At 45.7% G+C, this 27,221-nt stretch overlaps 1 protein-coding gene across 4 annotated transcripts in view; it reads right to left on the minus strand.

The window, feature by feature from the left end:
* Positions 1 to 6,058: 6,058 nt before the first annotated feature.
* CNNM2 (cyclin and CBS domain divalent metal cation transport mediator 2) overlaps positions 6,059 to 27,221 on the minus strand; it is a 125,012-nt gene continuing 103,849 nt past the window's right edge. Inside the window, exons 2-8 of one of the 4 annotated variants that reach the window (XM_080640961.1) lie at positions 26,669 to 26,812; positions 23,516 to 23,653; positions 21,362 to 21,531; positions 14,081 to 14,174; positions 11,230 to 11,295; positions 7,435 to 7,619; positions 6,059 to 6,524 (exon numbers count right to left, since the gene is read on the minus strand). In XM_080640961.1, the coding sequence (XP_080497087.1) occupies positions 6,315 to 6,524; positions 7,435 to 7,619; positions 11,230 to 11,295; positions 14,081 to 14,174; positions 21,362 to 21,531; positions 23,516 to 23,653; positions 26,669 to 26,812 (1,007 nt within the window). In that variant the 3' untranslated portion in view covers positions 6,059 to 6,314. Of the gene's footprint in view, positions 6,525 to 6,682; positions 7,620 to 11,229; positions 11,296 to 14,080; positions 14,175 to 21,361; positions 21,532 to 23,515; positions 23,654 to 26,668; positions 26,813 to 27,221 lie in introns of those variants that run through there. The other 3 variants (XM_080640963.1, XM_080640960.1, XM_080640962.1) reach the window with 3 other exon arrangements.

Below are 27,221 nucleotides of genomic sequence, written 5' to 3' on the forward strand. Positions count from 1 at the left end.
CCACTTTTCTCCTAACGCAACTTTGTGATATATGTCTGAAGGAAATGCCCTGCTGTGTTACCATGCTGACAACAATTTCCAACTTTCCCACCAGTAAAGCCAAGCAATTGGGCAGGGGACCCAGGCTGGTGTTGCATAGATGAAAAGGGAAAGAGGGAACACACACCTGCTATAAGGGTGAAAAGAAAATCATTTATCTAAATAGAAATGAACAAAAACCTTTTAAAACAATCACAAAATTTACAAATAAATTGGTACAAAATAAATAGGAGAGACTGTAAATCTACAACATTTGATTTATAAAATGCATTCATTATGACAATCAGCTCATGAAACCTATACATGTCACTTGTGCTTTAGGTTTATGTACACAGCTCTGAATACTGTGTTCAGAAAACTTCACTGCTGAAAAGCATGAAATGTGCACTATGATATAGTGAGTAAAGGCTAAGGAGGATGAAAATCAGACACAAAGCAGGGTCTTATTTGAGGGCCAAGGCAATGTTGGCATTGGGCCTCAAAACCAAGAAAAGGCATACTAGCAGCCCAGATGGGCAGGCTCCAGAGAGATGAATTCTATAATCCAAGGGTGGGAATTAAGAGGCCGTTACTGGTGTAGGGCTAGGCTACTGCCCTGGCTTTGAAGGGAGGGAGGAAGGAGGCTCTGATCTCACAGCCATGCTACTAGAACAGTGGTCGGCAAACTGGCTCACGAGTTGCCAGTTTGCCTAATGAGTTTGCCTTGCCAACCACTGGGATAGGGGCTTAATCACAAGGAACAACAACAGCCTGTAATTATTGGAATCGAGAGTCTAGGTCAGTGGTCGGCAAACTCAGTCAACAGAGCGGCAAACCGCGGCTCGCGAGCTGCATGTGGCTCACGAGCCGCAGTTTGCCGACCACTGTACTAGAGAATAGAACTAGTAACTAGGAAACCACCTCTATATTAAAGTATTTCACAGAGGTATCTGAGAAGCCCTGCCATGGGTGAGAAATCTGCCTCCACCCTCATCCCAGACACTGGTCATAGGAATAGAGGTCCCAATAAAAGGATCCGGGGACACTAGGACCAACATAAGAGCAGCAACCTGTTTAAGAAAAAAAAACAAACAAAATTGCTGCCTTCTCACCCACTTGAAGGGACAACAGAACTCTGGGTGAGGGGCTCCAGAATAGATCTCATCTTGGTCACAGACGATGTACTAACAGGAGAGGAATATGTACATAATAAATAATATAAAACAAAGCATATACATTTGTGGATTTGAAGGACTCCAGAAACAAGGGAGGTCGATGGACTGATACACTCTACCTTCACAGCAGACTTCAGACACAGCAGTGATGAGTCAGAAGCTAGGCCGGGGCCCTGCGGAGCGAGAGTCCTGAGGCCTTCCTCTCCCCACTCCTTTCTGCTCTGGGAGTCTGAGACCAGCCGTTCCTATCCAAGGGGCCTGAGTCTCCAACACTAAGGCACCCCCCCCACCCCCCCACCCCCGGTCCATCTGATAGTCCTCTCTAGGGTGAGTTTGAAGAGGAGTCCCCAAAAGAATCCCTTTCTAGTGAATCCATGTCAGTCAGATGTGGGTGGGCAATGCCAGAAGCTGGCCTGCCAAATGAGGCAAGACAGTGCTCCCGTCATTCTCCCAATGTGGTCATGTTTAAAACACTCCTAGGTATTAAAAATAGAAAACACGTATTCACTCAAGTCTTAGAGTACATGCCGGCTCTGTACATCGGAACCTTGCCATACAAATGCCTAGAACTCTACTCTCGCGCCACTAGAACCTTCATTTTCATGTGGCTTCAAGAACAGCCCGGTATTTCCCATCAAAAGCTATTTAAGACAATTCTAGTGAGATGATGTCAGTGGCTCTAGCACATCCTGAGAGAAGCTTACTGAAGCTGAGCCAACCACAGAGATCTAAGAAGCAAAAAAGGTCCCAGCCCGAGATGGTGGGAGAAAAGCTGCTCCACGCTCTGCAGTTGCCATGAACTGCCATCTCCTCCCTCCTGCCCTCAGGGCTGACCAGACAGAACAGGAAAAAAAAAAAAAAAAAGCAAGAAAGCATTCGCCGCAGAAGGAATGAAGGCCCACTCTCAGCCTTGAGGGATGGTAACATCAGCAAGCTGGGCCTGGGTGCCACCACTCACCCCCAAATGGAGACAACGAACCTCTCCTATCAGCCCACTTGAATACAACAGAAATATGAGAAGATAAAGATCAGCAAATGGCCCTGAGTTATAAAAACCGAGTAGGTTGCCCACTGATAAATTTACATCAGAAAGGTTTCTGAATCCCCAAATCACTTCCACGCTGAACTAGGTTCCTCCTAATTCTGGGCTAACCTACCACTCACCCAGAACAGAATGGGATGGAACGAAACCGGACCCGGACAAGACCTGTGTCCTCGGCAGGAAAGAGCGCTGAAGAAGCCGCACACCTGCACTGCCGCTCAGCCTTGGCGACCTCGCCCCTGCAAGAGAAACCAGGGGAGCTGTCCCCGTGGCCCCTGCCAACAGGGAGCTTGGGTCATGCGATGGGCACCAAGCCTCCCTGGTGGCCTCTTGCTTGCAATCCCAGGGAACAAGGTGAACACCTCCCTGTGCCAGCCCAGGTCAGGCCTCTGCAGGGGTCACCCCTGGGAACACTGGAGGCATCTTGGTCTCCTGGCCCAGAAAAGGGGAAGTAGTCACAGGTCCCTGGCTGGCTTTCAGAAGATGATGGTTGAGTTTTTGTTTTTGTTTCTGACCAGCCAGGACACAGGCTCAATCAGCCATGGCCACTTAGGTCTGCTTCTCAACATGAGAATTTGAGGGCACAAGTTCATGGTCCCTGCTTAGCCCAAATACCTGCTGCTTCACTGTCTATGGAAAATGCATTTCTACTTGTATCTATTTTCCTAGACTTGAAAGAGCTGGTGCTTTAGTCGTATGGTCTTGGTATAGCACAGGTAAATATATTCACAGTAAATGTTTCATATTGATGGTGTGGAGTTCTGCATTCCACGTTTGTACACAAGTTCCTTGACATAACAGTAGAAAATAGTAAGATGCCCTGCTCCCTCCCACCTGGGGAAGCCAACACGTGGGCCTGGGAAGTGAGGGAGGGGGAGGAGGAACAGAGCTGAATGGGGTGCCCTTTCAAATTCAAACTGTGAGAATCAAGGTGTATGCTAGTTGATTAGCACCCAATATCCAGGAACAAACCTTAAGGATTTGTTTTTCTAAGAGTTTAAGTACACGATTTTGGACTTTCCTGATGATATAAAACAGGGAAATAAAGGGAGAGAACCTCTAAGGCAGTAGGTAAAAAGCCACTTTCCTTTATAAAAAGAAAGCCGACCGTCCTGGGATCATCTGGATACTCAATCCAGTTCCATTTGAACCTTTAGGGTACCAGGGAGGCTGCGTAGGAAGAGGTTCCCCAGCAGGGGCCATGGAGGCCATGGAGGGAGAGGCCCTGGGTCCGACAAGGAGCTTCAACAGAATTCAGGACCCAGGACCTGCATCTGCCACACAGCCCTCCCCGCGACGCTTACAAAGCCAGCAGCCCCAGGAGAGGACGAGCCACGTGGTGCTGAGGACTGGCCACTGCACATCGCGATCTGAACTCTGTCCTCTGCCCCACCCCGTCTACTTTACAGATGGGGATTGTACAGCCCTTCTAAGCCAGAATCGTTCTCCTGCTGCCAGGGAGGAGGGAGCGAGCATTTCTCCTTCAACAGCCTGAAGTCTGTTTGCAGGGGGAGAGTGGGGGGGGGGGCTGGAAAAGAAACCTGGTGGCTCACATTGTTATTTGAAGGGTCTTGCGCATTCCCCGAAGCAGATGTAACTATAGCCACATGTTAACCTTCATGCCTTTCGGGGCCAGACAGGAATTATTTTTATTCTCTGTTGTTATAAAACAGCGTGAACAGTCTAAAGGTAAAGAGTGGTTTATAGAAACATACAGGGAGGTTAAACTTCCATCCTCGGAGCCCCTGTGCAAAGCCACCCCTGCCAGCTCCTTTACAGAGGACAAAGCCATCATGCTGAGCAGGTAAGAGATTAGGAAGTTTTGTTTCTCCCTGAAGTCAAGGAGGCAGCAGCTGGAATCAATCCTTTCCCCACGACTCACTGAGCTTTAGGATTCGTAAAACAAACGGGGGTACGATGGGGGGCTCTGAAAAGACCCCACACAGTAACTGACTGCAGAGCTCCTTCCAGTTGTAGCAAGGCGCCCCGAGACCGGATGTGTGGAGAAGCAGGTCGGCCAGGAGAGGCTGATGGGCCAGGATCCTCAAGGCCAGAGGAGCCTCGGCTGGGCTCCCCAGACCACAGTGAAGGCCAGTGCTGACCGGGCCGAGCGGCATGGCTTTGGGGAGAAGCCTCCTGCCCCAGCAAGACCCAGGCTCCACTTCAGGGACACTCATGTCTGCACACCCTACACACAGTCCAGTTCCCGTCACACTGGGTTGTGCTCAGCTAGATGCATCTTAAGAAAGATTTAAACTCGGATCAAAGACGCTCCCCCACCCCCCGCCATGGTGCAAGACTCCATCCCATGGTGGCAGGCCCTCTCAGGGGGTACCCCCCGAGACCCTCTACCACAAGGTGAGGCCAGCACGTCCCTCACAAGGGCTTGGCATCGAATGAGGAAGACACTCCAAGACTGAAACCCGAAGGAAATACTCGCCAAGTGTGCATATGGCACCGGAGACATCACACTGCTCGCCCAATGGCAAGCCAGCACGTTGCTGGTTATTCCGCCAGCGCAGCTCCCTCCACGGAGCCACTGGCGCAGCCCTACCTTGAGGAGGGAGAAGCAAACGGGGCCCATGGAGACAATGCTATCTTCGTGGCTAGTGGCTGGAGGCAGCATGGACACATTTCTATAAGGAGCCGGTCAGTAGGAACTCACTTCAGTGTTGAATGTTGCCAACAAAATGCACATATCCCTCGGGCTAACACTTAAAACACAGATAATATAGTTAAGAACTGAGTCACTCAAGTAACACCTCCTGACATTAATTTCACCACACGTGATGAATTTGGTATTAAAATAAGACAGACATACACATGAAATGGCCACAACACACATTTGGTTTCTGAATCCCTGTTTGGGGCCAAACGGGCCCTGGCTGTACAGGCGGCCTCTCTGCGTGGCCACGTCTGAGGCGGGAGGCACAGGTCCTCGGGCAGGGGCACAGCCACGACCAGGCCCCACGGGCCCAGGGACACAGGGGCAGAGGGACAGTTGGCTCCCTGGAAAGGGGCAGGGGCTGGCAGTCCCTGAAGTGCCCTCCTTTAAACACATGGGCTTAGAAACGCCTTCTGGGTGTGGGCACAGAGCACAGCCGGAAGGTCCAACTCCTTCCCAACAATTACACCCAGCGGGTGGGGAAGAGCCTGAACTCCACACGGCGTGTCTGCTCAGCAGCCCCGTGGAAGGTTTCCATTTGGCATCCGTGTAGCAGCATTTTGGGTCAACAAGAGCGGACGGGGAGGCGGCCTGGCCGCCCGAGATCCCAGGCTGTGGGAACGTCGGGATGAAGTCACCTTGCCTCTTGCCAATGATAAACCATGGGTTTAAAATTCATTAACATTCATTTTGGTGATAAAAATTCCTTAAGAGTGGGAGCAAAATCACATTCCAAGCACATGTTAAACCTTTCTGAGGGAAAGGGACACAGTTAAACATTAACTTAGAACAACACTGAGCTCAGAGAGGCGGCTGCAGGTCCCCGTGCAGGCTCCACCCCGCAACGTCCCAGACTTGGCAGGTCTGCGGCAACAAGGTTTTCTTCATTTGTCCTTCAAGTTCGACAGCGACACCCACTGGGGCACAGAGGAAGGGTGGGCCACGCAAGGCCCTGGAGGGGCCACGGAAGGCCAGTGGAGGGGCAAGTCCATCCTATTGGGGTCACATCATGGGGGTCACAGCAGAGTTCAGGCAGGCCAACTTAAAACTCTGCGAAAGACACTCTAAAAACATGATCTCTTGAAAAAAACAAATCCCAACTATTTTCAATGTCATGCAAATCAAAGGAGGAGGAGAGTGAATAATAAAAGGTACAGCTGAAAAAATAAACATGATTCTATTTGGGTGGAAGTTCATTTCCAAAATCTCAAACGCCAAACCCCAGCCCTCGTTTCCATTCCTGCCCTCACCGACCTCCTCTGCTGCTTCCAGGGAGGGGACAAAGTCTTTGGTCTCAGGATGTTGCAGGACGCAGCATGGCACACAAGCTCACACTAATGGGATTCACTGTCAGACAGGCGAGGCCACCTGGCCCGGCCCAGGATTTTGGGGGGAGGGGGGCCCTAGGGGCGCCCTAGATGGCGCCTTCGTTGTGTAGGCTGTGATTGGCCTTGGTGTGGGTCACACAGTTCTGTTCATTGAGCAGGTTGGCCGTCTCGTCTGGCAACCCGTCGTGCAGCTCCGTAAGAGTCAATTCAATTTTAGTGTTTTCACTGTCTGAAGACTGAGGAGTTTTGTCCATCCGGGACGCCATCAAGGCATTTTGGTATTGCTGTCTTGAGATCTGGGGCCAGAAGATGGTACAGAAAACAAACCAAGATAATGCTTAGTTTTAGGCTCTCTTGTCTGGACATTGTGTTACACATTAAGTCCCCGAAAGGCCCCTAGTTGTTTCTCTAGGAGAAAGGCATCCTTGAGTACAAACTGAGCCACTTTTCTTTTAATAAGAGAAAATTTATTTGGAAAGTCACAGAGGTGGTAGAAATGAGAAAGTGAGCTGTAGAAGGAATGGGCTCAGGAAACGAGTTACAGAGGCAGAAGAAGGGCCCTTGGGGCTTAGGAGAGAGGAAGGGAAAGGCAAGGTTCCTGGGGGAGAGGGGAGGAGGGAAGGCGCAGGCGTGCTCCCAGGAGCCAAGCGGAGCCACTTTTTAAAGTTCAAGTTGACTCTGGTAAGCAAGTCAGTTTTCACTGATTTAAGCCATTTTCAAATTTTATTTCAAAGTTTCCCAAAGATTAGAAAATGGAGCTAGGCTTCCATCAGCTAAAGCTGGCTTGTTCTCCGAGAGGCGTCTTTATTTCAGACTAAGGAAAGAAGCCTGTCCCAGGGCAGAAGGTAAGTGGAGGGCTCTTCCCACTCCTTCCTGGCCAGTCTTCCGAGTCTCCGACCTCTGCCCTTTCAGGACCAAGCAAGTCTCTGGAGTCCGAGCCCATGAAGACTTGTGAAAGGTTGATTCTGTTTCTTAGATCTCCAGCTCTCATCCCCTCTCACGGTCACATCTGATTTGGCAGCTCATTGGACAGAGAGAGCCAAGGACATAAATGTTTTTCCCCACCTGAGTCCTGGACACAGTAGCTGGAGGCAGGGCACCACAGAATGACAGGGGACTCAGTGGAGGGGCTGGGGAGCCAAACGGCTGGCTGTGGATTTGACCTCGAACTTCCAGGTCCAGCCAAGCGGCTCTCTCTGCTCTTACCTTAACAAACTGGAGATCAGAAAGGGCGCGCACTGAGTAATCTGGGATGTAGACTTGGAGGAATGAAGAGTTGAGCTGATTATTGCTGCTCCCCATCGAAGGTGTGATTGCATCAATCCGGTCGCTTCGACTGAGAGAGTCTGAGTGATTCAAGCCACATGGCCGAGGAGGGGACTTGTTTTCACCTGGAAATGGAGAAAAAACAAACAAACACCCAACCACTTTTTAAGTGAGGTAGATACAAACAATAAAGGCAGCCTTGTATTTTCCAGGTAATAAAAAAGGAGTCATTAGTAGACAAGCTTAATCCATTTCTGCCTGAGCCTCAGCCACACAGCTCACCCCACAGGCCTCCCACATGAACTCGCCGCTTCCCTCAGCGACATGTTCCATTGGGATCAGCCACGCAGCCTGTCAGTGAGGGACAGTCCTCCCCAGTCTCTGCCAGCACAGGCCCTGCGGTGCGCATCCCCGTCAGGAGCGTGGCGCCGGGCTGTGAAACGCACAACCAGGGGAGCACAGCCCAAGCCAGAAGCAAAAGCAAAGGACTCTTGAGGATGTTCATGAATCAGTATGTGTTTAAAGGGATCAGACCCCAACTCCCAGCCAAACCTATTTCTTTGTCTCTGACTCCAGCAGGCAGCCTGTCTCAGCACAAGGAGACAGTAAACCCTTGGGAGGTTCGATTAAGTTACCTTAGGGCTGTGTGACTCTTCAGTGAGACAGACAGCTCAGTAAGTCTAAGTGATGTTGCTCCTAAATGCAGGCTTACCACTGCTTTTAACACAAATTTCATTTAAAATAAGACCTGCCCCTTGCCAGGCTTCTTTCCTGTTTGCTTTTCCAATCTAGCCCACAAATATGAACCGGTGCCCACACGGGACAGGTCCTGAGGTGCACCATGTCCTAGGACTGGAGGGGACCAGTTCTCCCACCTGAAGGTTAGCTCCTCTTTGCAATATGTCCTGACAGATGTTCCCACAGAGCAGCTGGCCCTCAGCTGGTCCCACCCTTCAGCTATGGGAAGATCTGCCATCTGCCTCCCCAACCTCAGATGACAGTCCCCCTTCTCTCTACGGAGCTTTTGTTCCCCTGCTACTTGAAATAGCCCTTAAAAGCTCAAAGATAGTATGTTCTCCTTAAATCTCTTCTTCTCCAAGTTAAATACTTCAGCTCACGTTTACCACCTGTCATCCCATCCTGACCACCATCTGAGATTTCATTCATTCATAAATGTCCTTCCTATAATGACGCCCAGAACAAAACATGGTAGCTACTCGAGGAACGTCAAATGAAGAGTTCACTTTCTGCTAAAATTTTATGTCACCACTTTCCCCACAGCTTTTCATTTTTAGGTCAAAATTAAACTCATAGTAGCAGTTCTGCTTGTTGCTTCCACTTATGTTCTAAGAGAAAATGGCAAATTAAACATTTATCAGATGTTTTCTGTTTAGCAGAACAGAGCTGTGATCAGATGTTCCAACGATGCAAAGCCTCCGATTCCTTACCTGTAAAAGGCAGATAATAATAGTACCACCTCACGGGGCCTGATGAAGATGCAAAATGAGATAATGGATGGAGTGCTTAGCATAGCATCTGACGCCGATTAAGCATCGATAGATGAGCCAGGGTAACATGACTGTGTTCTTTCCTGTTGGTTCCTCCCTTTCCACCATGCCTGCCCTCACGACCAAGCCTTTCCTACTGGTGGTAACTTCACCCAGGCTGACAGACCCCACAGCTCTTTGTATCCCCGAGTTTCAGTCCAAAATCACATCACCATTTCTACGGATACCTTCAAACTGGTGTTTCCTTCTGTGTGTGACAATTTAAAGGTTATGACAATGAAACATTTAAAGGGCACTTTGCTCGCTGACCAGACCCTGTGTGCTGGCAGGCAGACACCAGAGGCCTGGTGCAGAACTGCTGTTTTGTCCCGAGGAGGGTCACAGGGCATTTTCTCTGGTCTTCAGCACATCTAGACTCGCAGGCAGCTTCCCCTCAACCCGGTGCCTGGCCTCACAGCCACAGTCTGGAGAAGCAGGACCAGCCTTCCCTCAACATGCAGTGACATGTATGTATGTTCACTGGAAGGAGAATAAAGACTCGCTATGGCCTCCCTCCAGTTCAGGTCATGTTTTGTTGGGGAATTTATGTGCCAAGATTTTAGACAATTATGAAAACAACTTTCAACTTTAATTCCTCTTTATGTCTTCTCAGAATCGGTTCCTTTCTGCTTTTTGTCTTGCCTTTTAAGATGCGTCCGACCTAGGCATCCTCTCTTTTTTCTAACAAGCTAAAGATACAATAACGACGTTCCCAGCCTCTTCCTGGGAACCCCAGCACCTGTGGAAGAGGCTGGAAGTCACTGGTTTAACCACCCATTTCTCAGGAGTCATGTTCCGGTCCTGCCAGCATCCCTGAGTCCTGGGCCTGCAAATGCCGTTTTCTGCTACTGGCTCAGATGGAGTGGGCACAGCTGACAAATCTCTTAAGTTTTATGGGAAATGTAAAAAAATAAAAGACATTTCCATGAGCTTCATCCAAAAGTCATTCTACTTCAGCTTTTGTGACATTTTAAATAGGTGGCAGATGCCAGCAAATAAAATGGGGAGGAAAAAAATCATGCATACATAAGCATAGATACATACTAATGTGCATATATGTATGTGCACATCCATATGTGTGTATGTATAGTCTGCCAAGTGTTTTCATTCAAATAGCCTTATGCGCATGGCCAGTGTGGCTCGGTGGTTGAGCATCGACCCATGAACCAGGAGGTCACAATTCGATTCCCAGTCAGGACACATTCCAGGGTTGTGGGCTCGATCCCCAGTAGGAGGCATGCAGGAGGCAGCTGATCAATGATTCTCTCTCACTGATGTTTCTCTCTCTCTCTCCCTCTCTCTGAAATCAATAAAAAAACATTTAAAAAGCCTTATGAATCATATCTTACCCCCACAAACCCCAAACTTCTCAAAGTGAAGATCTGAGGGAACATTAGTTTCTAAGACAAGTATTGCCTCTTTTACCAAAATCAGCATTTTAGAGTTTTGCTGAAATTGGCTTATGAAACACAAATTTCATCAGTCAGATTTTAAAAATCTAAGCTGTATGGAACAAAATAAATACAGAAAAGTTGGACTACCGAATAGGGAAGCCCAGCAATTTTAATTAAAGGAAGATTAAGGCTTTGCCTTCGTTTTTAGCAGCTGGACCTGTGAGCCAGGCACAACCGACCCTCCCGCAGGGCAGTCGCCAGCAGCTGGTTAGGAATGTGCACGGCATTAACTTCAAAACAAAGAGGGGGACAGGAGCAGGGGCCGCCTGCCTGACGGAGGACAGAATGAGGACCCGCTCACGGAGACAGGAATGCTGTGCATTTACCACGAAACGTCGGTCCCTCAGGCGTTTGGCGTGTGTGTTCTGTGGAAGCGTCCTCGGGTTTTGTGGTCCTTGGGGCTTCTGCCTCCACAGACCACGACTTTGCTGAGGTCAGAGAAAGAACCAAAGTGCCCGCCGCGGCTGCTCTGCAAACCCCAGGTCGGCAGTGTGGGTGGACAGAATGACTCTTCCTTCCCGTGTTTCACACCACTCATGTTCCCAGATCCCCTTCCAGCATCCTAAGCCCTTTCTGCACCTGTTGTGGGCGTGTATGTTCCTGGGGAGCTCCTATGAAGGCATGGAAACGTGGAGTGCTGGAGCTTACGGAAAAACCGAAGGTGGCTTTTCCTTAGTGGGGAGGGAGCAGGGAGGCAATCAGGAGAATTATGAAAAGGAAACATGCAGAATTACCTGGAGAACCTGCTGCTAACAACTCTGTCCTGCTGACAACAAAGGTACGAGACAGGGACAAAGGAACTGAAAAATGGAGAAAAACAGGGTGAGACCACATCGAAAGGCAAGAAAGGAGATCTCTGTATCAGGGGCCAGGAGTGGGTACCGGTCCTACCAATCTGAGCCAGTGGTCCCAGAACTGAAAAGGCCTGGATGACATTATGGACACAGAAACAGGACACTCCGCTTTCCAGGATGAAGGGCACGGGGAGGCCGGAATCCTGGTCACCATGCTTCTTCCTAACCTAGAAATCTCTTAGGCCATTAGCAACACCCAAGGGGTTATCGCTCAGAACATGCTCTTCTAACCACTTAAATCACAGCCAGCCACAGCCAAGAGCCCCAAGAGCAGGACCCAAGTCACCTGTGCCGGCACCCCCTCTCACTCCCAGGATGGCCTACAGCGTCCCTGTCTGTGGCAGGAAGTTAGTTATTCAATTCATTTACACCCTTAGTTGGTCTGATTTTAATTCTGACTTGATGCTTTGAATTGCTCTGGAATACTTTGAGATTTCCAAGTATTAGAGGCAAGTACATAAAGAACAACGTGCACAGACGTGCTGGGCAGGACAGGCATCCTCGTCACCTGACCGGAGTCGTCAGCACTGTGTGCTGGGCAGGAGTCTTATTTCCTGGGCAGGTTTGTTTTTTAAACTGAGACATACTTGACATATAACTGGGCAGATCTTGATAACAGATTACTGTATGGTTTTTCTAGGCAATCAAAATTAATAAAAAATATCTTGAGATTACTGTACTAATTTGCATCTCTTGAACACACAAAATCCCAAATCCGAATGGTAAAGTCAAGTAAAATACTGGGCTTTGTAAGAAGATGCTATTAATGAAACCCACCTCCTTTCCGGCATTTCCAAACTAGGCAGGCAGCCCCACCAGTTGTCTACACGAAGGCCTGCTCTTAATTCCTCTTCTGAATGGGACTTACCCTCACATGAACCCACAGTTCAGTATCAATAAAAACGTACAATTTACTCTTCCAGCTTTCTTTTCAAAACTGCTGTATGAATCCGATTCTGCTCACGTGGGCCGATTTGAGGTGAGTTGCCAAATATTCACAATGTCAACTCCTGTCATACCAACGTTCCCTCTTTAAAGGTTACGAAGCATGTGTGAGCACCACCACATCGATTCTTTCAACAATCACACGAGGTAACCTTATATCCTTTTGATAATGAGGAAGCCAAGAGCCTTTCTCAAAGTCTGGCAACCGAATGCAATGGAACTGAGCTGTACTGCGGGTCTTCTCAGCCAGTTAAGAACCTCCCTGTCCTCACGAGCAGTGAAAACAGATCACCTTCGTTCACGGCAGACGCCGACCAATGACGTGGGCTTGATAGGGCCACGTTCACACTGGGTGTTCATCAGCACTGACAATGGGGCACTGGCCCATGTGACTCAAACACCTGCCCAGGGAGAGTGCGGAGATGCATCCGGAGCAGGGGAGGCTTGGGGTGTGAGAATGCTTGACGCTTCCCTGGCTTTCCAACCATAACATCTCAGTGCCTGCGATGTCATGTGGCACAGCTGAGGACCAACATCACAAAAACAGATTTGTCTGGAAGTATCCCTCCCCTTTTGAGACTGGTTTTCAGACATAACCGTGGTTTTTAGGGTGGGCTATTGCAAAAGTTGTTTTCTAGTACAGCCTGTCATTTGACATTTTAGCCACAAGGTGGCACTACAGCACCTCTGTTTGCCTGCCTGCCCCATTCTACACACACACACACACACACACACACACACACACACACACACACACACACTCTCTCTCTCTCTCTCTCTCTCTCTCTCTCTCTCTCTCTCTCTCACACACACACACACACACACACACACACACACACACACACACTCACACATATGCAGACGCACAGCAATGTCAATAGAGTCCATTCAAGTCCCATCCCCGAGGTGAGCCAGGTACCTGTGTCCATGTTCCCACTAGGACAGACACCGCTTGCTGGCATCTTGTGCAGAGCACTTAATGGCCCATGGCACAGCCACCCAGAACTGGCTGACTCTAGATACGAGCTGGATATAGGCAATAAATATATATTAACCACCTCATTCATCCTCAGGAAAATGCAAATTGAAAAACCTCCAGAGCAGTTAACATTTAGATGACTCAGCGATACCGCGGGTGCAGAGCCACGGGAACTTCCTCAGGACAGGTATGAGTGGGAACACTTTGGAAAACTATTGGGCAGTAGCTACTAAAGCTGAAGAGATCCTCATACCCTGTGACCCCACAACCCCACTCCTACATATAGGCCCAACAGAAATGCACACACGTTCATCGAGAGATGGTACAAGAGTGTCTACAATCACACAGCCACAGTCGCCCCAAACAAGCAACTACCTCAATGCCCATCAGCAACGAAGAGAATAAACGCAGCTGTACACTCGCACCACGGAACACTACACAGCAATGAGAAGAAATGGAGTGTCAGCGCCTCTGGCAATACAGGTGAATGTGACGGGCAACACTAGGTTAAAGAAGCCAGACTCAGTAAAACTCATCCTGAGAGGGCGTGTGGCGGCGGCAGGGGTCCTGGGTCAAGGATGTTCTGTCTCTGATGTGGGCTGTTTGCACGGGCGTGTTCAGTTTGTGAAAATTCACGTGTGTGTACTTAGGATCTGTGCAGTTTTCTGTATACATGATATACTTCAATAGAAAGTTCAGGAAGAAATAAACAGGGTGAGCTGCAGGCATAGAGAGGAAGGCGACTGTAGAAGGGCGACGCCATTTCCTAAAACACGGCTCTGCCCTCAGAGGCAGAAGGCAACTCACCTGGGGAGGCCGTGAGGGCCATTACACCGTAATATGAAAAAGCACTGGCTTCAAACTTCATACCTTCTTTCCCAGCTTCTACTTCCACTTTCCCCTGGGAAGAGAAAAGGGGAGCGTTTTCAGTCCAAGTACATGCATCTACTTGCAAACCTGGGGAAGACTTGGTCCTTCCTTAGAGTCTGTCTAAATCCCTTCCCTGCAATCCCAAGGAAGTAACGCCTCTGATCATCTTCCCCCTGAGGAGAGGGTTCCCTCTTCTCAAACATGAGAACTAGATTTGGCTGGGGATGCAGAGGTGGCAGTACAAGTGTGATGTTTAATTTCTCTCGTCCACTTAATACTTTCCCAGCATCCGTAGCTGCCAATTCCTCAGGAGCCCTCCCGGTCAAGAGAAGACGATGCTCTTGCTCTGTCAGGCGGGCACACCCTGAGAAGATGCTCAGGGACGGTGGCCAAGCTGTCCTGTAGGAGCCCACGGAGGAGCAGAGTCAGGGTCAAGGGTCAGCACGGTTTGTGGCCATGGGACAGAGAGGACTGAACTGTGCCCAGGGCGCTCTCTCACTAGCATGGTCCCCGATCAGCTGCTCAGGCGTCCTGCAGGCCAGTCCCCCATCGTCCGGACTCCCCAGAGACACCACACCACCCGGAGCGCTCTGCTTGCTGCCCCGGAAGCACCTTAAGGAAGTCTCCTCCATCAGGACAGGACCTCTCCTAAGGTTTTCCTCTTCTTCCCTTTCTCCAACTTGTCTGCATGTCCTTCACTCACACCAGTTCCCTGGGACAGGCCTTTCTTACTCATCCCTATGGCATTAGGGTCCCAGAAGCCCTTCGTGGGAGACGCTCAATGTGCGTTTTCTGGGCGACTGCAATGCCCTAGTGATGGAGCTGCACGTCCGGATTTCCAAGCCACGGCTCAGACGGCCCCCACTGCCTCTCAGGGAGAGGGGACCCGCACGGTGCACAAACAAAAAGGTACCATTTGTTGAAGAGGAACTGTGCGAGCCAGTCACAGTGCTTTGTGAATTCATTTAGTGCTCCCACCTCGGAGGCAGACACAAATCAGGGGTTGGGGCTCAGAAAGATTACATAACCGAAGAACAAGCTCTTAACCACGATGCGACCTATGCCACCCCCCAAGGCAAACTCTTATATGGATCACTCCCTATTATTCCAAACTAAATTCCCGATTATGGAAGACTTTCTCAAATCACTTCAGAAAACTATCTGTTGTCTCTCTCTTAGGCTCTCCTTCCCTCAATGGCTGTTAGTTTTACCAACTCCCACTAATTCTCTTGCTATAAGAAATGAACGGAAAACTTCACCCATGATTAAAATCAACCTGCACATGCCCACTCTCACCACTCCTGTTCGACACAGTACTGAAAGTATTAGCCATTGCAATTAGACAAGAAGAAGAAATAAAAGGCATCCAAATTGGAAAAGAAGTAAAGCTGTCCTTATTTGCAGATGACATGATATTGTACATAAAAAAACCCGAAAGACTCCATCAAAAAACTCATAGACTTAATAAATGAATTCGGCAATGTAGCAGGATACAAAATTAACACCAAGAAATCTATGGCATTTCTATACACCAATAGTGAACTTACAGAAAGAGAGACTAAAAAAGCAATCCCATTTACCATCGCACCAAAAAAATTAAGATACCTAGGAATAAACTTAACTAAGGAGGTAAAAGACCTATACGTGGAAAAATACAGGACACTGAAAAAAGAGATAGAGGAAGATGTAAACAGATGGAAGAACATACCATGTTCATGGATTGGGAGAATCAACATCATTAAAATGTCTATACTACCCAAAGCAATCTATAGATTCAATGCACTCCCCATTAAAATACCAACGGCATATTTTACAGACCTAGAAAGAACTCTCCAAAAATTCATCTGGAATAAAAAAGACCCCGAATAGCCACAGCAATCCTGAGAAAGAAGAACAAAGTAGGTGGGATCTCAATACCAGATTTCAAGCTGTATTACAAAGCCACTGTTCTCAAAACAGCCTGGTACTAAGAACAGACATATAGATCAATGGAATAGAGAACCCAGAAATCAACCCAAACCACTAAGCTCAATTAATATTCGACAAAGGAGGCATGAACATACAATGGAGTCAAGACAGACTCTTCAGTAAATGGTGTTGGGAAAATTGGACAGATACATGCAAAAAAATGAAACTAGACCACCAACTTACACCATATACAAAAATAAACTCAAAATGGATCAAGGACTTAAACATACGACGAGAAACCATAAAAATACTAGAGGAATCCACAGCCAGAAAAATCTCTGACATATGCCGAAGCAATTTCTTCACTGATACTGCTCCTAGGGCAATGGAAACTAAAGAGAAAATAAACAAATGGGACCACATCAAAATAAAGAGCTTTTGCAAAAGAAACCATCAACAAAACAACAAGAAAGCCCACTGCATGGGAGAACATATCTGCCAATGATATCAACGATAAGGGTTTAATCTCCAACATTTACAGGGATCTCATGCAGCTTAACAAAAAGAAGAAACAACCCAATCAAAAAATGGGCAACTGATCTAAATAGACACTTTTCGAAAGAAGACAGAAGGAAGGCCAAGAGACATATGAAAACATGCTCAAAGTCACTAATCATCAGAGAGATGCAAATCAAAACAACAATGTGGTACCATCTCACACCTGTCAGAATGGCTATTATCAACAAATCATCAAATGACAAGTGCTGGCGAGGATGTGGAGAAAAAGGAACCCTCGTGCACTGCTGGTGGGAATGCAGACTGGTGCAGCCACTGTGGAGAACAGTATGGGGTTTCCTCAAAAAACTAAAAATGGAACTCCCATTTGACCCAGTGATCCCACTTCTAGGCATATATCCCAAGAAACTAGAAACACGAATCAGAAAGGATATATGCACCCCTATGTTCATAGCAGCTCAATTCACCATAGCTAAGGTTTGGAAACAGCCTAAGTGCCCATCAGCAGATGAGTGGATTAAAAAACTGTAGTACATCTACACAATGGAATACTATGCTGCAGTAAAAAAGGAGTTCTTACCATTTGCAACAACATGGATGGAGATGGAGAGCATTATGCTAAGTGAAATAAGCCAGGCAGAGAAAGATAAATATCACATGATCTCACTCATTTGTGGAATATAATGAACAACATAAACTGATGAACAAAAATAGATCCAGAGACAGAGAAACATCAATCAGAACGTCAAACCTCAGGGAAGGTAGGGGAGGGTGGGGGTAAGGGGGAAAGATCAACCAAAGGACTTATATGCATGCATATAAGTCTAATCAATGGACACAGACAACAGGGGGGTGCGGGCATGAATGGGAGGTGGGGGGTAATGGGGGAATAAGGACACATATGTAATACCTTAATCAATAAAGAAATTAAAAAAGAAAAAAGAAAATCAACCTGCACATAGGTGCTGGGAACCTGACCATCCATGCAGGTCCCAGAACAGATGCTGTGGGAAGACAGTCCTTGCCCTCGAAGAGCTTGGAGTCCAGTAGGGAGGGGAAAGCACATGAAAATCAATGATACAGAGCAGTATCGTTTTTATCGAGGGGGGGAAAAACCAGTAAAAATATAAAGAATTCAGCCTGGCCAGCGTAGTTCAGTGGTTGAGTGTCGACCTATGAACCTCCAGAAAGTCACGGTTCAATTCCTAGTCAGGGCACATGCCCGGATAATGGGCTCAATCCCCAGTAGGGGGTATACAGGAAGCAGCCAATCAATGATTCTCATCATTGATGTTTCTATTTCTCTCTCTCTTTCCCTCTCCCTTCCTCTCTGAAATAAAAACAGTTTTTAAAAAATATAAAGAACTCAGAGGAAAAAAATACTTCCCTGTTATTATATAAAGACAGTTTTATACAGAAAAGAAAAATCTAAGGAGGAGTAGGATTTGGTTGAGCCAAAAGGGAATAGCATGAAGGTCCAAGGTAGGTTACAGGCGACTGCCAGGCTCACGAGTTTGCACAGGGAAGATGGGCAAGAACGGTTTGGAAAAGCAGTTTGGAGGGCAGATCAGACTATGCGCTCCTTAGATGATGAGCTAATGAGGTCAGGTTCTTGAACAGAGGAATGGGTTTCAGAAGATAAAGTCCAGGCTTAACTAGAGTGGCAACCACAGGACTGGAAAAAGATCAGTGTGGACACAGAATGGACATAATTGGTGAAACCAACAGGGAGAAAGAAGGGTAGGGGAGGAGTGGGGACTCGATAATCACAACAGAAGTTGGCTCTTTGTGAATGGAAACAGAACACCTTGAGTGGAGATGGAAAGCTGGGAAGGGGTTGCCTCTGTGGTGGGGACCAGAAGGAGAGGACCAATGCCATGTAAGAACAGGCCTTTTGAAGAGCCCATCGAAGACTGAAGTGAAGACTGACGGCAGGAGAAAGGTCAGACCCGGAGGTGGAGCTGAGCGTGGACAAGAGGAAGCCCACAGAAAGAGAAAGGGACCAGGCTGCGTGCAGCCCGTGACCAAGAGCAGGAGGAGAGACAGAAACCAATACGAGAGCAACGGACAAAACAGACAAAAAGTAGGACCAGACGGCTGTGTTACCATAGAAACTAGGGGGGGAACCTCGCAAATAAAGGGAGGGTCAGAGTCACAGGGGTGGGAGTCGCTGGTGGCCTTCAGGAGTATCGTCCTGAGGACATCAGACAGTGGAGGGGCAGGGAGAGCGGGCGGGAGAGAGCACAGGGGCAGGTGAGGAGGGAGGGCCACCAGGGCTCCAGTGAAGGCGCGTCAGGGTCAGGGAATCCAGTGCACCAAACTGTCATTTAAACACATCGTTTTAATCCGCAAATCGTTCTAATCCAGCACTTCCACGACTTATAAAACCCCATGACATCATCAGTTCAGAAAACTCGCCACATTTGTATAAATATATAATGGCATAGGTATTCCAATGTCAGCACATATACATAAATGCGTTGTCAAAAATATCTGTATGTTAGAAGATTTACTTGTAAACGGATAGGGATTATAAAGTCCCCCTTCCATCAAATCTATGGCTCTCTTATATACCAACAGAGTATTACTGAATCACAAATTCATTAAGACTAACTATACAAAAATGACAACTGAAAGCATCATAGTTTCCACTGTTATCACTGAAATCTACAATGTCAGTCCTTGAAATTGTTCTAAATAATCATTTTTAATGTAATCCAAAGTTTCTCTAGGTTTAAGGAATACTCACATCTAGCTTTATAAGAAACATAATAATTATTACCTCACTGCAGTAAATCCCCCACAGCCCCTCAGAATTTCGAGCTTGTCCATTTCCCATAAAAGAAAAACAATTTGAAGTTGAATAAAACTAAGGTTGGTAGAATAATCGGTTTGAATTAGAAAACCCTACCAATAGAAGTTTCCAAGAAAGACTATATCAAAGTGGCATTAACCAGTTAACCCGTGGATTTTTCTACAGTTCCTCACTTATGCTTCCAGATGCCACAATATTGTCCAAGCACAGGCATGGATACAACACTTTCCCAAGTTTCTAACACAGATATCTGATAAGAGTTCCTTTCAAACAAAGAGAACCTTCTTCATTCATTTAGAAAATTGGGGCCTACCCAGTACTGATTACACTCTTATAATGATACCTCCAATTCATATCTTAGAAGTAAGCGAGAAATATGAGAATGCTTAAGGGGCTAGTATTCTTGTATTGAAATAAACTCAAGATTTCCTACAAAGTAATTCTTCAATAAAGAGGTACAAGAAGTGAATAAAACCAGCATTTTATTCACTCTAATGTTCATCTTGGTCTCCATGCCAAGGACAGTGTTCTATTAAGTCATACTGTGATATTATCATTGTCTCCTGATAACTCAGGCACCAAAGCCCCAAGGAGGTTTCACACTGGATCGACCTTCCCACATTACATAGTGGATTATGTTGTAGTGAGAAGGAAACAAGTTGCCATTGCCTATGAGAGGCTGTGATTATGACATTGGTTCCCCTGTAAAATAGTGTGGTTAGTAACCAGGAATAAAAACAATAATAAATGAATTATTTAGATAGTACTAAGGGAAGAGATAGTAAGATATCGCCAGGAAACTAAAAGAACAAATCCTAAGGAGAGGACGGGGGAAAAAGATAAAAATAGGACCCAAGGAACTCAAGACACTTAAATTTTAAATGTCCAGCCAAGATTTAGACATGTACAGGTAATTCCCCAAAGTCTTCGAAAAATACTAACAATTGAACTCACCATTCTTCATTTGACTCAGGGCCTCAGCAATCACTGAGTGCCCTTCAGTATTGGAAATTAAAGTAACTAATGACATTACTTTATATTGGAACTAGTGGCCCGGTGCACAAACTTGTGCACATTGAAAGGAAATTAATTAGAAGAAATATTTTAATATTGCTATTCGCCCTTTCTCTGTAATAGGAAGTGTCAACCAAATTCATGATCAGCAATGACAGATGGAAACACACGCGTGTGACTGGCGCCAGCGAGAGCTTTATATGTATTGCACATGCTCAAGTCAACTTAGCCTTTTATAGATAAAGAATAAACTTGCTTAATTAGACCTGCTTTCTGATTTAGCTAAACTTTTTCCAGCCCAGTGAAGCACCCCAACTTCTCTTTCAGGTAATTGTCAGCAACAGAGCAGTAAATATCAACACAAAGCAGATTATTATTGTAGATCACGCAGGGAGAACAAAAGGTAAAATGTTAACTGCAGCAGTGTTTGACTATATTCTGTGCAGTGAGAAAACCTGAAGTCATTTTCAAGGTCCACCGTTTCTTACTTCTTTTCAGTTGGGTCAAATTTCTAAGCTTTCTAAGTCTCTGTTTTCCAGCTAATGAAAAGAAAATAGGATTCCACCGAATCTCCTACCTACTCCAGGACTTCTGTGAGGATCAAATGAGATGAGGCACGGGAAAATACTTCACAGACATTTGGTTACAGTGTAAAGTGTTTGCACCTGGCTATGAAGCAAGTCGTGCTCCTGGGCTGAAGAAACTCCAAGGAGGCTAGCTGCTAGGGAGAAGAAGCTGGGCTTTGCTATGTGACGTCATTACCCAGCAGACACTTAGCATATTAGCCTTTTATATATATAGATTATTTTACAGATATGAAAACAGGGAGATGAAATTCTCCCACTTACATGGCTACCCCAGAAGTTAAGTATGTAAAGTCCAACACCCATTCATCTAGACCAACTCTCAGAACATGAAGGGTAGGTACTCAATGAGATCAAACAGCTACTGAGTAATTCTCTGACCTGCAAAATGAGAACGAAGTAGTCTACAGGTTTGTTGCGCTGGTAGAGGTAGTATTCTGGGGCTTTCTTGTTCTTCTCATCATACTTCAGTTCCTGGATGACATTGGGGTGCTTTAGCAGCCTTAGAAGGATCTTCTCTGACATCTGGGATGGGCTAAATGCTTCTACTTCTATAGATATAAACACAACTTGACATTACACTTCAAACGGACAGAAAATATTAGACTAGTGATTAAGGTATTTGGGTAATAAGAATACTAGGAATTAAAGTGATACAACATGGATTAATAAGACTTCCATTTGGTGATCCATTGTGGGCAGATTACCTGGGAGAAATTAGAAAATGCTGCATTTTCATATTTGTTTATTTAAAATTCTTCCTTTTCAATCTGTCATTGGGTTTAGTTCTCATAAGAACACTCTAATTTTCTGACCGGTACAAATGAAAATCAACCAGAAAATCAACCTTGACTGCCAGGATGTCCTTCAACAGCCACAACAGCCTGACTGTCCAACAACAGCCAAAGGAAGAAGCAACAGTCAGGAAGCATCTAGCTGTGGGTTAGTACCAGGTGCACAACGCAGGGCCCCACATCTCCATCTCCCATTCAACTGCCCTGAGAGAGTCTGGGAACAAGGGACACGGAGAGACTCGGGATAAAAACAAGGCACGTGCACACATCAACATGCACTCCAACTTGCTAATTTAAAAAAGTTATGTTCATCTCTATTTATAAAGACATACGTTTTATTTAAAATAAAAGCCAAAATTACCGATTTAAAGCTGCAATACTGAAACTGGACTTTACGGTATCTCAGAGGCAGAGTAGGATAACATTTCATTTTAAATTGTGGTTCTTGGGTGATGAAGAATATCACAATTAGAGAAAGAATAAGCAAGTAAGTTAAAAATACTGCTTATAGGTTTTAAAATGTTTTAAATCATGTTATGTATGAAAAATATAAATCCTGTATTAGCTTCTGTGCTTTTTTTGTAATAACAAAATAAGTAATACATTGTAGAAATTTTGGAAAATACAGAAAAAGACAAAGAGGACAATAAAAAATGATCTATAAACCAAGCACTGTGAGCAACTGGTGATGAGCATTTCCTTCCAGTACCCCGCCTAGGCCTGTGCCTGTGCATGTGTGTACATCCAAAAAGACAGCTATCACCTTCCTGTACATACAGATTTATACCCTGTTTTTCCTCACTGTACATTAAGTTATGAGTATTTTCCCATGTTGTAAATATTATATTGTGAGCATTTCATTATCTGAAAATGTGATTTTAATAAGTGCACAACATCCCCTCATGTGGCTGCTGATGGCCTTCTTTTCAAAATATTCTAAGTGCACTGCACGCAGCTGGAAGGTGCTGGCTGCCCATCTTGGACACAGACGTCTTCTACAAGTCACGAGGTACCTTCAGATTTCCTCTCACTTCCCTTTACCTACAGAGCCCCTGGGGATGTGAGAAGGGTTAGTCAGTCTCTTAAGTCCATTCAACCTTGACCTCTACGGAGCGGTCAGTGCCGGCTGGGTTGGTGGTTTTAACAATGCGCACACTTGCCTTCTGGAACGGGGCCAAGTTAACAATCTGATTTGAAGAGGCCGTCAAGAAATCCATGTCAAAGTTCTCAGAATTTCTGATTTCATTTAACCCATCAGAGATAAAGATTTCATTTTGAAAATCTATTTTTCTTCTTTGTAAGTCATAGCACCTGTGTTATCACTGACATCCACTGTTCCTCCAAGGCAAGCTGAAGAGAATTCCTCAGCTGTCCGACACACATCGTGGTGGTGTCTGGCTCGCACTGTCAGCCTACTCCGCCAGCTGGCGCTCCCGGGGGCTCAGCTGGAAGCAGAGGACCTGGCCTACTGTTCACATGCAGTGTGGCACTAACATTCATCCTTACCTTTCAGACCAATTTAAGTTACTGGTCCACCTGGCAAATGTCTCAGAGTTCATGCCGACACTGAACATAGGAGAGGAGAGAATTTAAAAAGAAAAAAACTAAAACAAAACACAAACGTGGCATTACTTTTCACCCCATTTCCCAGTCTCCACCCCAGCCCACCCTAGTCAGCGGTGGGTGAGAAACACTCGCTCAGGGTTGGTCGAGATTTCAAACTGTGATAAGTTGCACTTGCCTGTTGCTAGGAAACGGTGCATGGCCAAGAGAAGCTGTGGTGATATTTTAACCTTCATCTCGCTGTCTGTCTGCTTAAAGGCAGAAAAATCTTGTTTTCTTTCACGATGGGCCACTTTCTTTTTCGTTCTGTTATCCGCTGAGGAAAGAGTAAGAAAAAAGTAAGGAAAGGCATTTCATTAGATCAGGGCCCTTTTTAAAAGAAAATAACAAAATATACTGCAAAGGCTAGAAGACAGAATTAGTCAACTGTCCAACATACAACTCTCTCCAGATTGTGGGCACTCTACGTCCAAACACCATATGGAAAGAGGACAGAAGACTACTCAGCAGATCAGCGCTGCGCAGTCAGAACGGCAATCCAAAGTCAGTAACAGGCAACCTGATTAGTAGCAACGACAAATATACCTCATGGAGATCTTTAGAGCCCTTACAGGTACATGATTGGGCAGCCTTGAACAAAACCCCTCCCCTCATAAAACCTATATAACCCATAGCAACCGAGGATGTAGCCTAGAGTGTACACGGTCTCCCGGCTCCTATGTCACTGCACAGTGAAGAACAATCACTGTTACAGACGACACAAAGGAAGTGTGTCCCTGCCTTTAACAGGCTCCTCGCCTGTGGTGAGATAAAACAAATATCTGAGCACAATCTCTTAAGAAGAAAACCAAAACGCTTTCATAGAACATCACTTTAACAGCAACATCGGCAGCCCTGGCCAGCGTGGCTTAGTTACTTGAGCACTGTCCTGTGCACCGAAAGGTCAGTGGTTCAATTCCCAGCCAGGGTGCATGCGGCAAGCAACGGATGTTTCTCTCTCACATTAATGTGTTTTGTTTTTAAATATATTTTATTGATTTTTTTACAGAGAGGAAGGGAGAGCGAGAGAGAGTTAGAAACATCGATGAGAGAGAAACATTGATCAGCTGCCTCCTGCACACCCCCTCCTGGGATGTGCCCGCAACCAAGGTACATGCCCTTGACCGGAATCAAACCTTGGCCGACGCTCTATCCACTGAGCCAAACCGGTTAGGGCACATCAATGTTTTTCTCTCTTTCTCTCTCCATTCCCCTCTCTCTAAAAAATCAATAAGGAACGTTTTTTAAAAAGTAACATCTGTTAGCTTCATTTCTACCCAGATCACAAGATCCTCAAGGTCAAGCAAAAATGAAGAAAGTGATCCAGAACAGAAGTCAGCCAACTTCCTCTGTAAAGGACGAAATAGTAAATATTTCAGGCTCTGAAGATCATGTAGACTCTGTTCCAACTACTAAACTCTGCTGTTTAGCAAAAGCTGCCATATTGAATAAATTAGAATGGCTGTGTTCCAATAAAACTTTATCACAGACATGAAATTTTAATTTCATATCATTTTCACGTCACAAAATAATTATTCTTTTTATTTTTTAACACAATTTTAAAATTCGTAGCTTGTGAGACTCACAAAAACAGGTAACAGGCACTCGTGGACTGTAGTTTGCCAACCCCTGATCTAGAAGGTCTAAGGCAAAACCTGTCTTCAAGTATTTTCCTGGACAAAATAATAATCAAGAAAAATACTAGATTAAAGACAAGGCCCCAAGTGCTTGCTCCTTTCCCCAAAATCAAAAGTCTCTGCACTGCCATTTAATGTCCAGGGTGAAACAAATGGCTTACTAGGCTTGTTTTGGGGAGAAAAAGATCACAACTTATAATGTTCTTCTATCTCAAATTCAGAGAATCAGACAGTATAAATCAACACAAAGACTTAAAATAATGTTCAAATGACAAAAGTTATCATCTCTGATCACTTATTTAATCAATATACATGAAACTATATGTTCAGCATTTCATATCAGTAAGTTACATTAGACAACACTTTAGTATGAAATCAGTCTAACGTTTGAAAGGAGTTCACTCAAATACAAATATAAGATCTCACAAATGTCTAAATTACCTTTCTTATGATGAGTACTACTCCTGGGGAAACACATAAATATACAAGTACACACTTGGTATTAAATAGTCACTGTGAGGAACAATGAAAAAAATGTAGACACACATGACAATATTCTGTATTATGTGACCTCTGACTACTCTCCAAGTGTCAAAACCACATAGACACTGGAGTTTTTTAAGAACACTATAGAGATGTGAGGGGAAAATAAGATACTTTTCAGAAGCAGGTCACTGGCTAATTATAAAATCTGTTCTTTTAAAGGGTACGTGGAAAACTTTCTCAATTTTAAAATAAGGGACATTCAGTTCTAGTGGAACTGAATAAAATCACTTTGCCCTGAGTGCCTCAGGCCATTTGAATGATCCGTTCCGATCATGTTTCAAAAACCAAACGCCTCCCAGCTCTTTCTCAATCCCACCTTTGAGACCCCAAACATCTCAGGCCTTGGGACACCTTTGGCATTATGGAACTTTGCCAAGAGTGAGGCTGAAGAAGGTGTAAGCTGCACAGTCTGCCGATCCAGTTGTAGACTCAAATAGAACAGGATTCAGGTTGAACACTCGACCCAGGATCCAGCCTACTCCTGGGCAAACAGTGTGAATACTCCCCTCCCCTCCCCTGATCCAGGCTACTCCCCACCCCAACCCCCAAAGGAGCAGAGAAGCAGAAAAAGAAAGGGGAAAACACATTTTATTGTGTACCCCACCCTGTCCTGCCTCCTATACCCTACCTCACCACCACTGCCCCCAGCAAAACCACACTTGCAAACCTCACCTCTACTTTCATCTATCAGAGCTAGAAAATTTAAACCATTGCTATCCATCAATTTAATAAATCACCTCACTTTTTAAGTACTTGAATTATGACCTTAAGTAGAAACAGAAATTTGCCTGAAAACAATTTACCTAATTGAGCAAAATGAATTTTCTGGTCAGGGCAAGTAATGCCCAGATCAATGGTTAGAAGCAGCTGGCTTTTCAAAAAAAAAAAATAAAGAAAGAAAACCACATTGCCACTTGACATTATAGGACCTGCCCTGCTTGCCCCGCTCTGGTAAAGAGACTGGATACACCGACAGGTCGCACACAGCCTGCACACATAGTGCATAACTGGAAACGGGCGGACAACCACTGGAGAGATGTCAAATGACTCACAAACATGATCAAGAAAGCAAAGGTTTGGGGAAATTACTCTCAGGCAAGGCTACTCACTGTATAAATCCGTTTCATCCAGAATCTCTGATTTGATGATTTCTTCAATCACATCTTCTAAGGTGACAATCCCCAGGACTTCATAAAATGGATCCCCCTCTCCTTCATTGTTAACTCGCTGCACAATAGCCAGGTGAGATTTTCCTTTGAAGAAAAGCAAAGGTTAAGAGGTAATTTTCTGAATAAAGTCTTAGGTATGATTATGGAAAAAAACACAGCAGCAAACACAGATACCAGATGATCAAAGTGTGCAGTTCAACACTTAAAAATGCATTAAATACCCCAAGCAGAAACGGGTCGTGAGCCATCAAAAGCAAGACCGGTTAAGCCAGAAGAATATCACCTTCTCCACACACTGCCCTGCCCCCACATTACCACCGGGTTCCTAACAGAATTGTCTTCAGTGATGGCAGCTCTTCCTCTGTGACCTTTCGGCAACTGCCACTTTACTTTAGGAGAGCAGTTCCTAAAGCGGGGCCCGGGGACCCCTAAGGATGGGCAAGACCATTTTATGGGAGGTCTGCCAAGTCAAATGGTTGGCATTTTGCACCAG

Source organism: Plecotus auritus (assembly GCF_963455305.1).
Source record: "Plecotus auritus genome assembly, chromosome: 9".
Classification (NCBI taxonomy): domain Eukaryota; kingdom Metazoa; phylum Chordata; class Mammalia; order Chiroptera; family Vespertilionidae; genus Plecotus; species Plecotus auritus.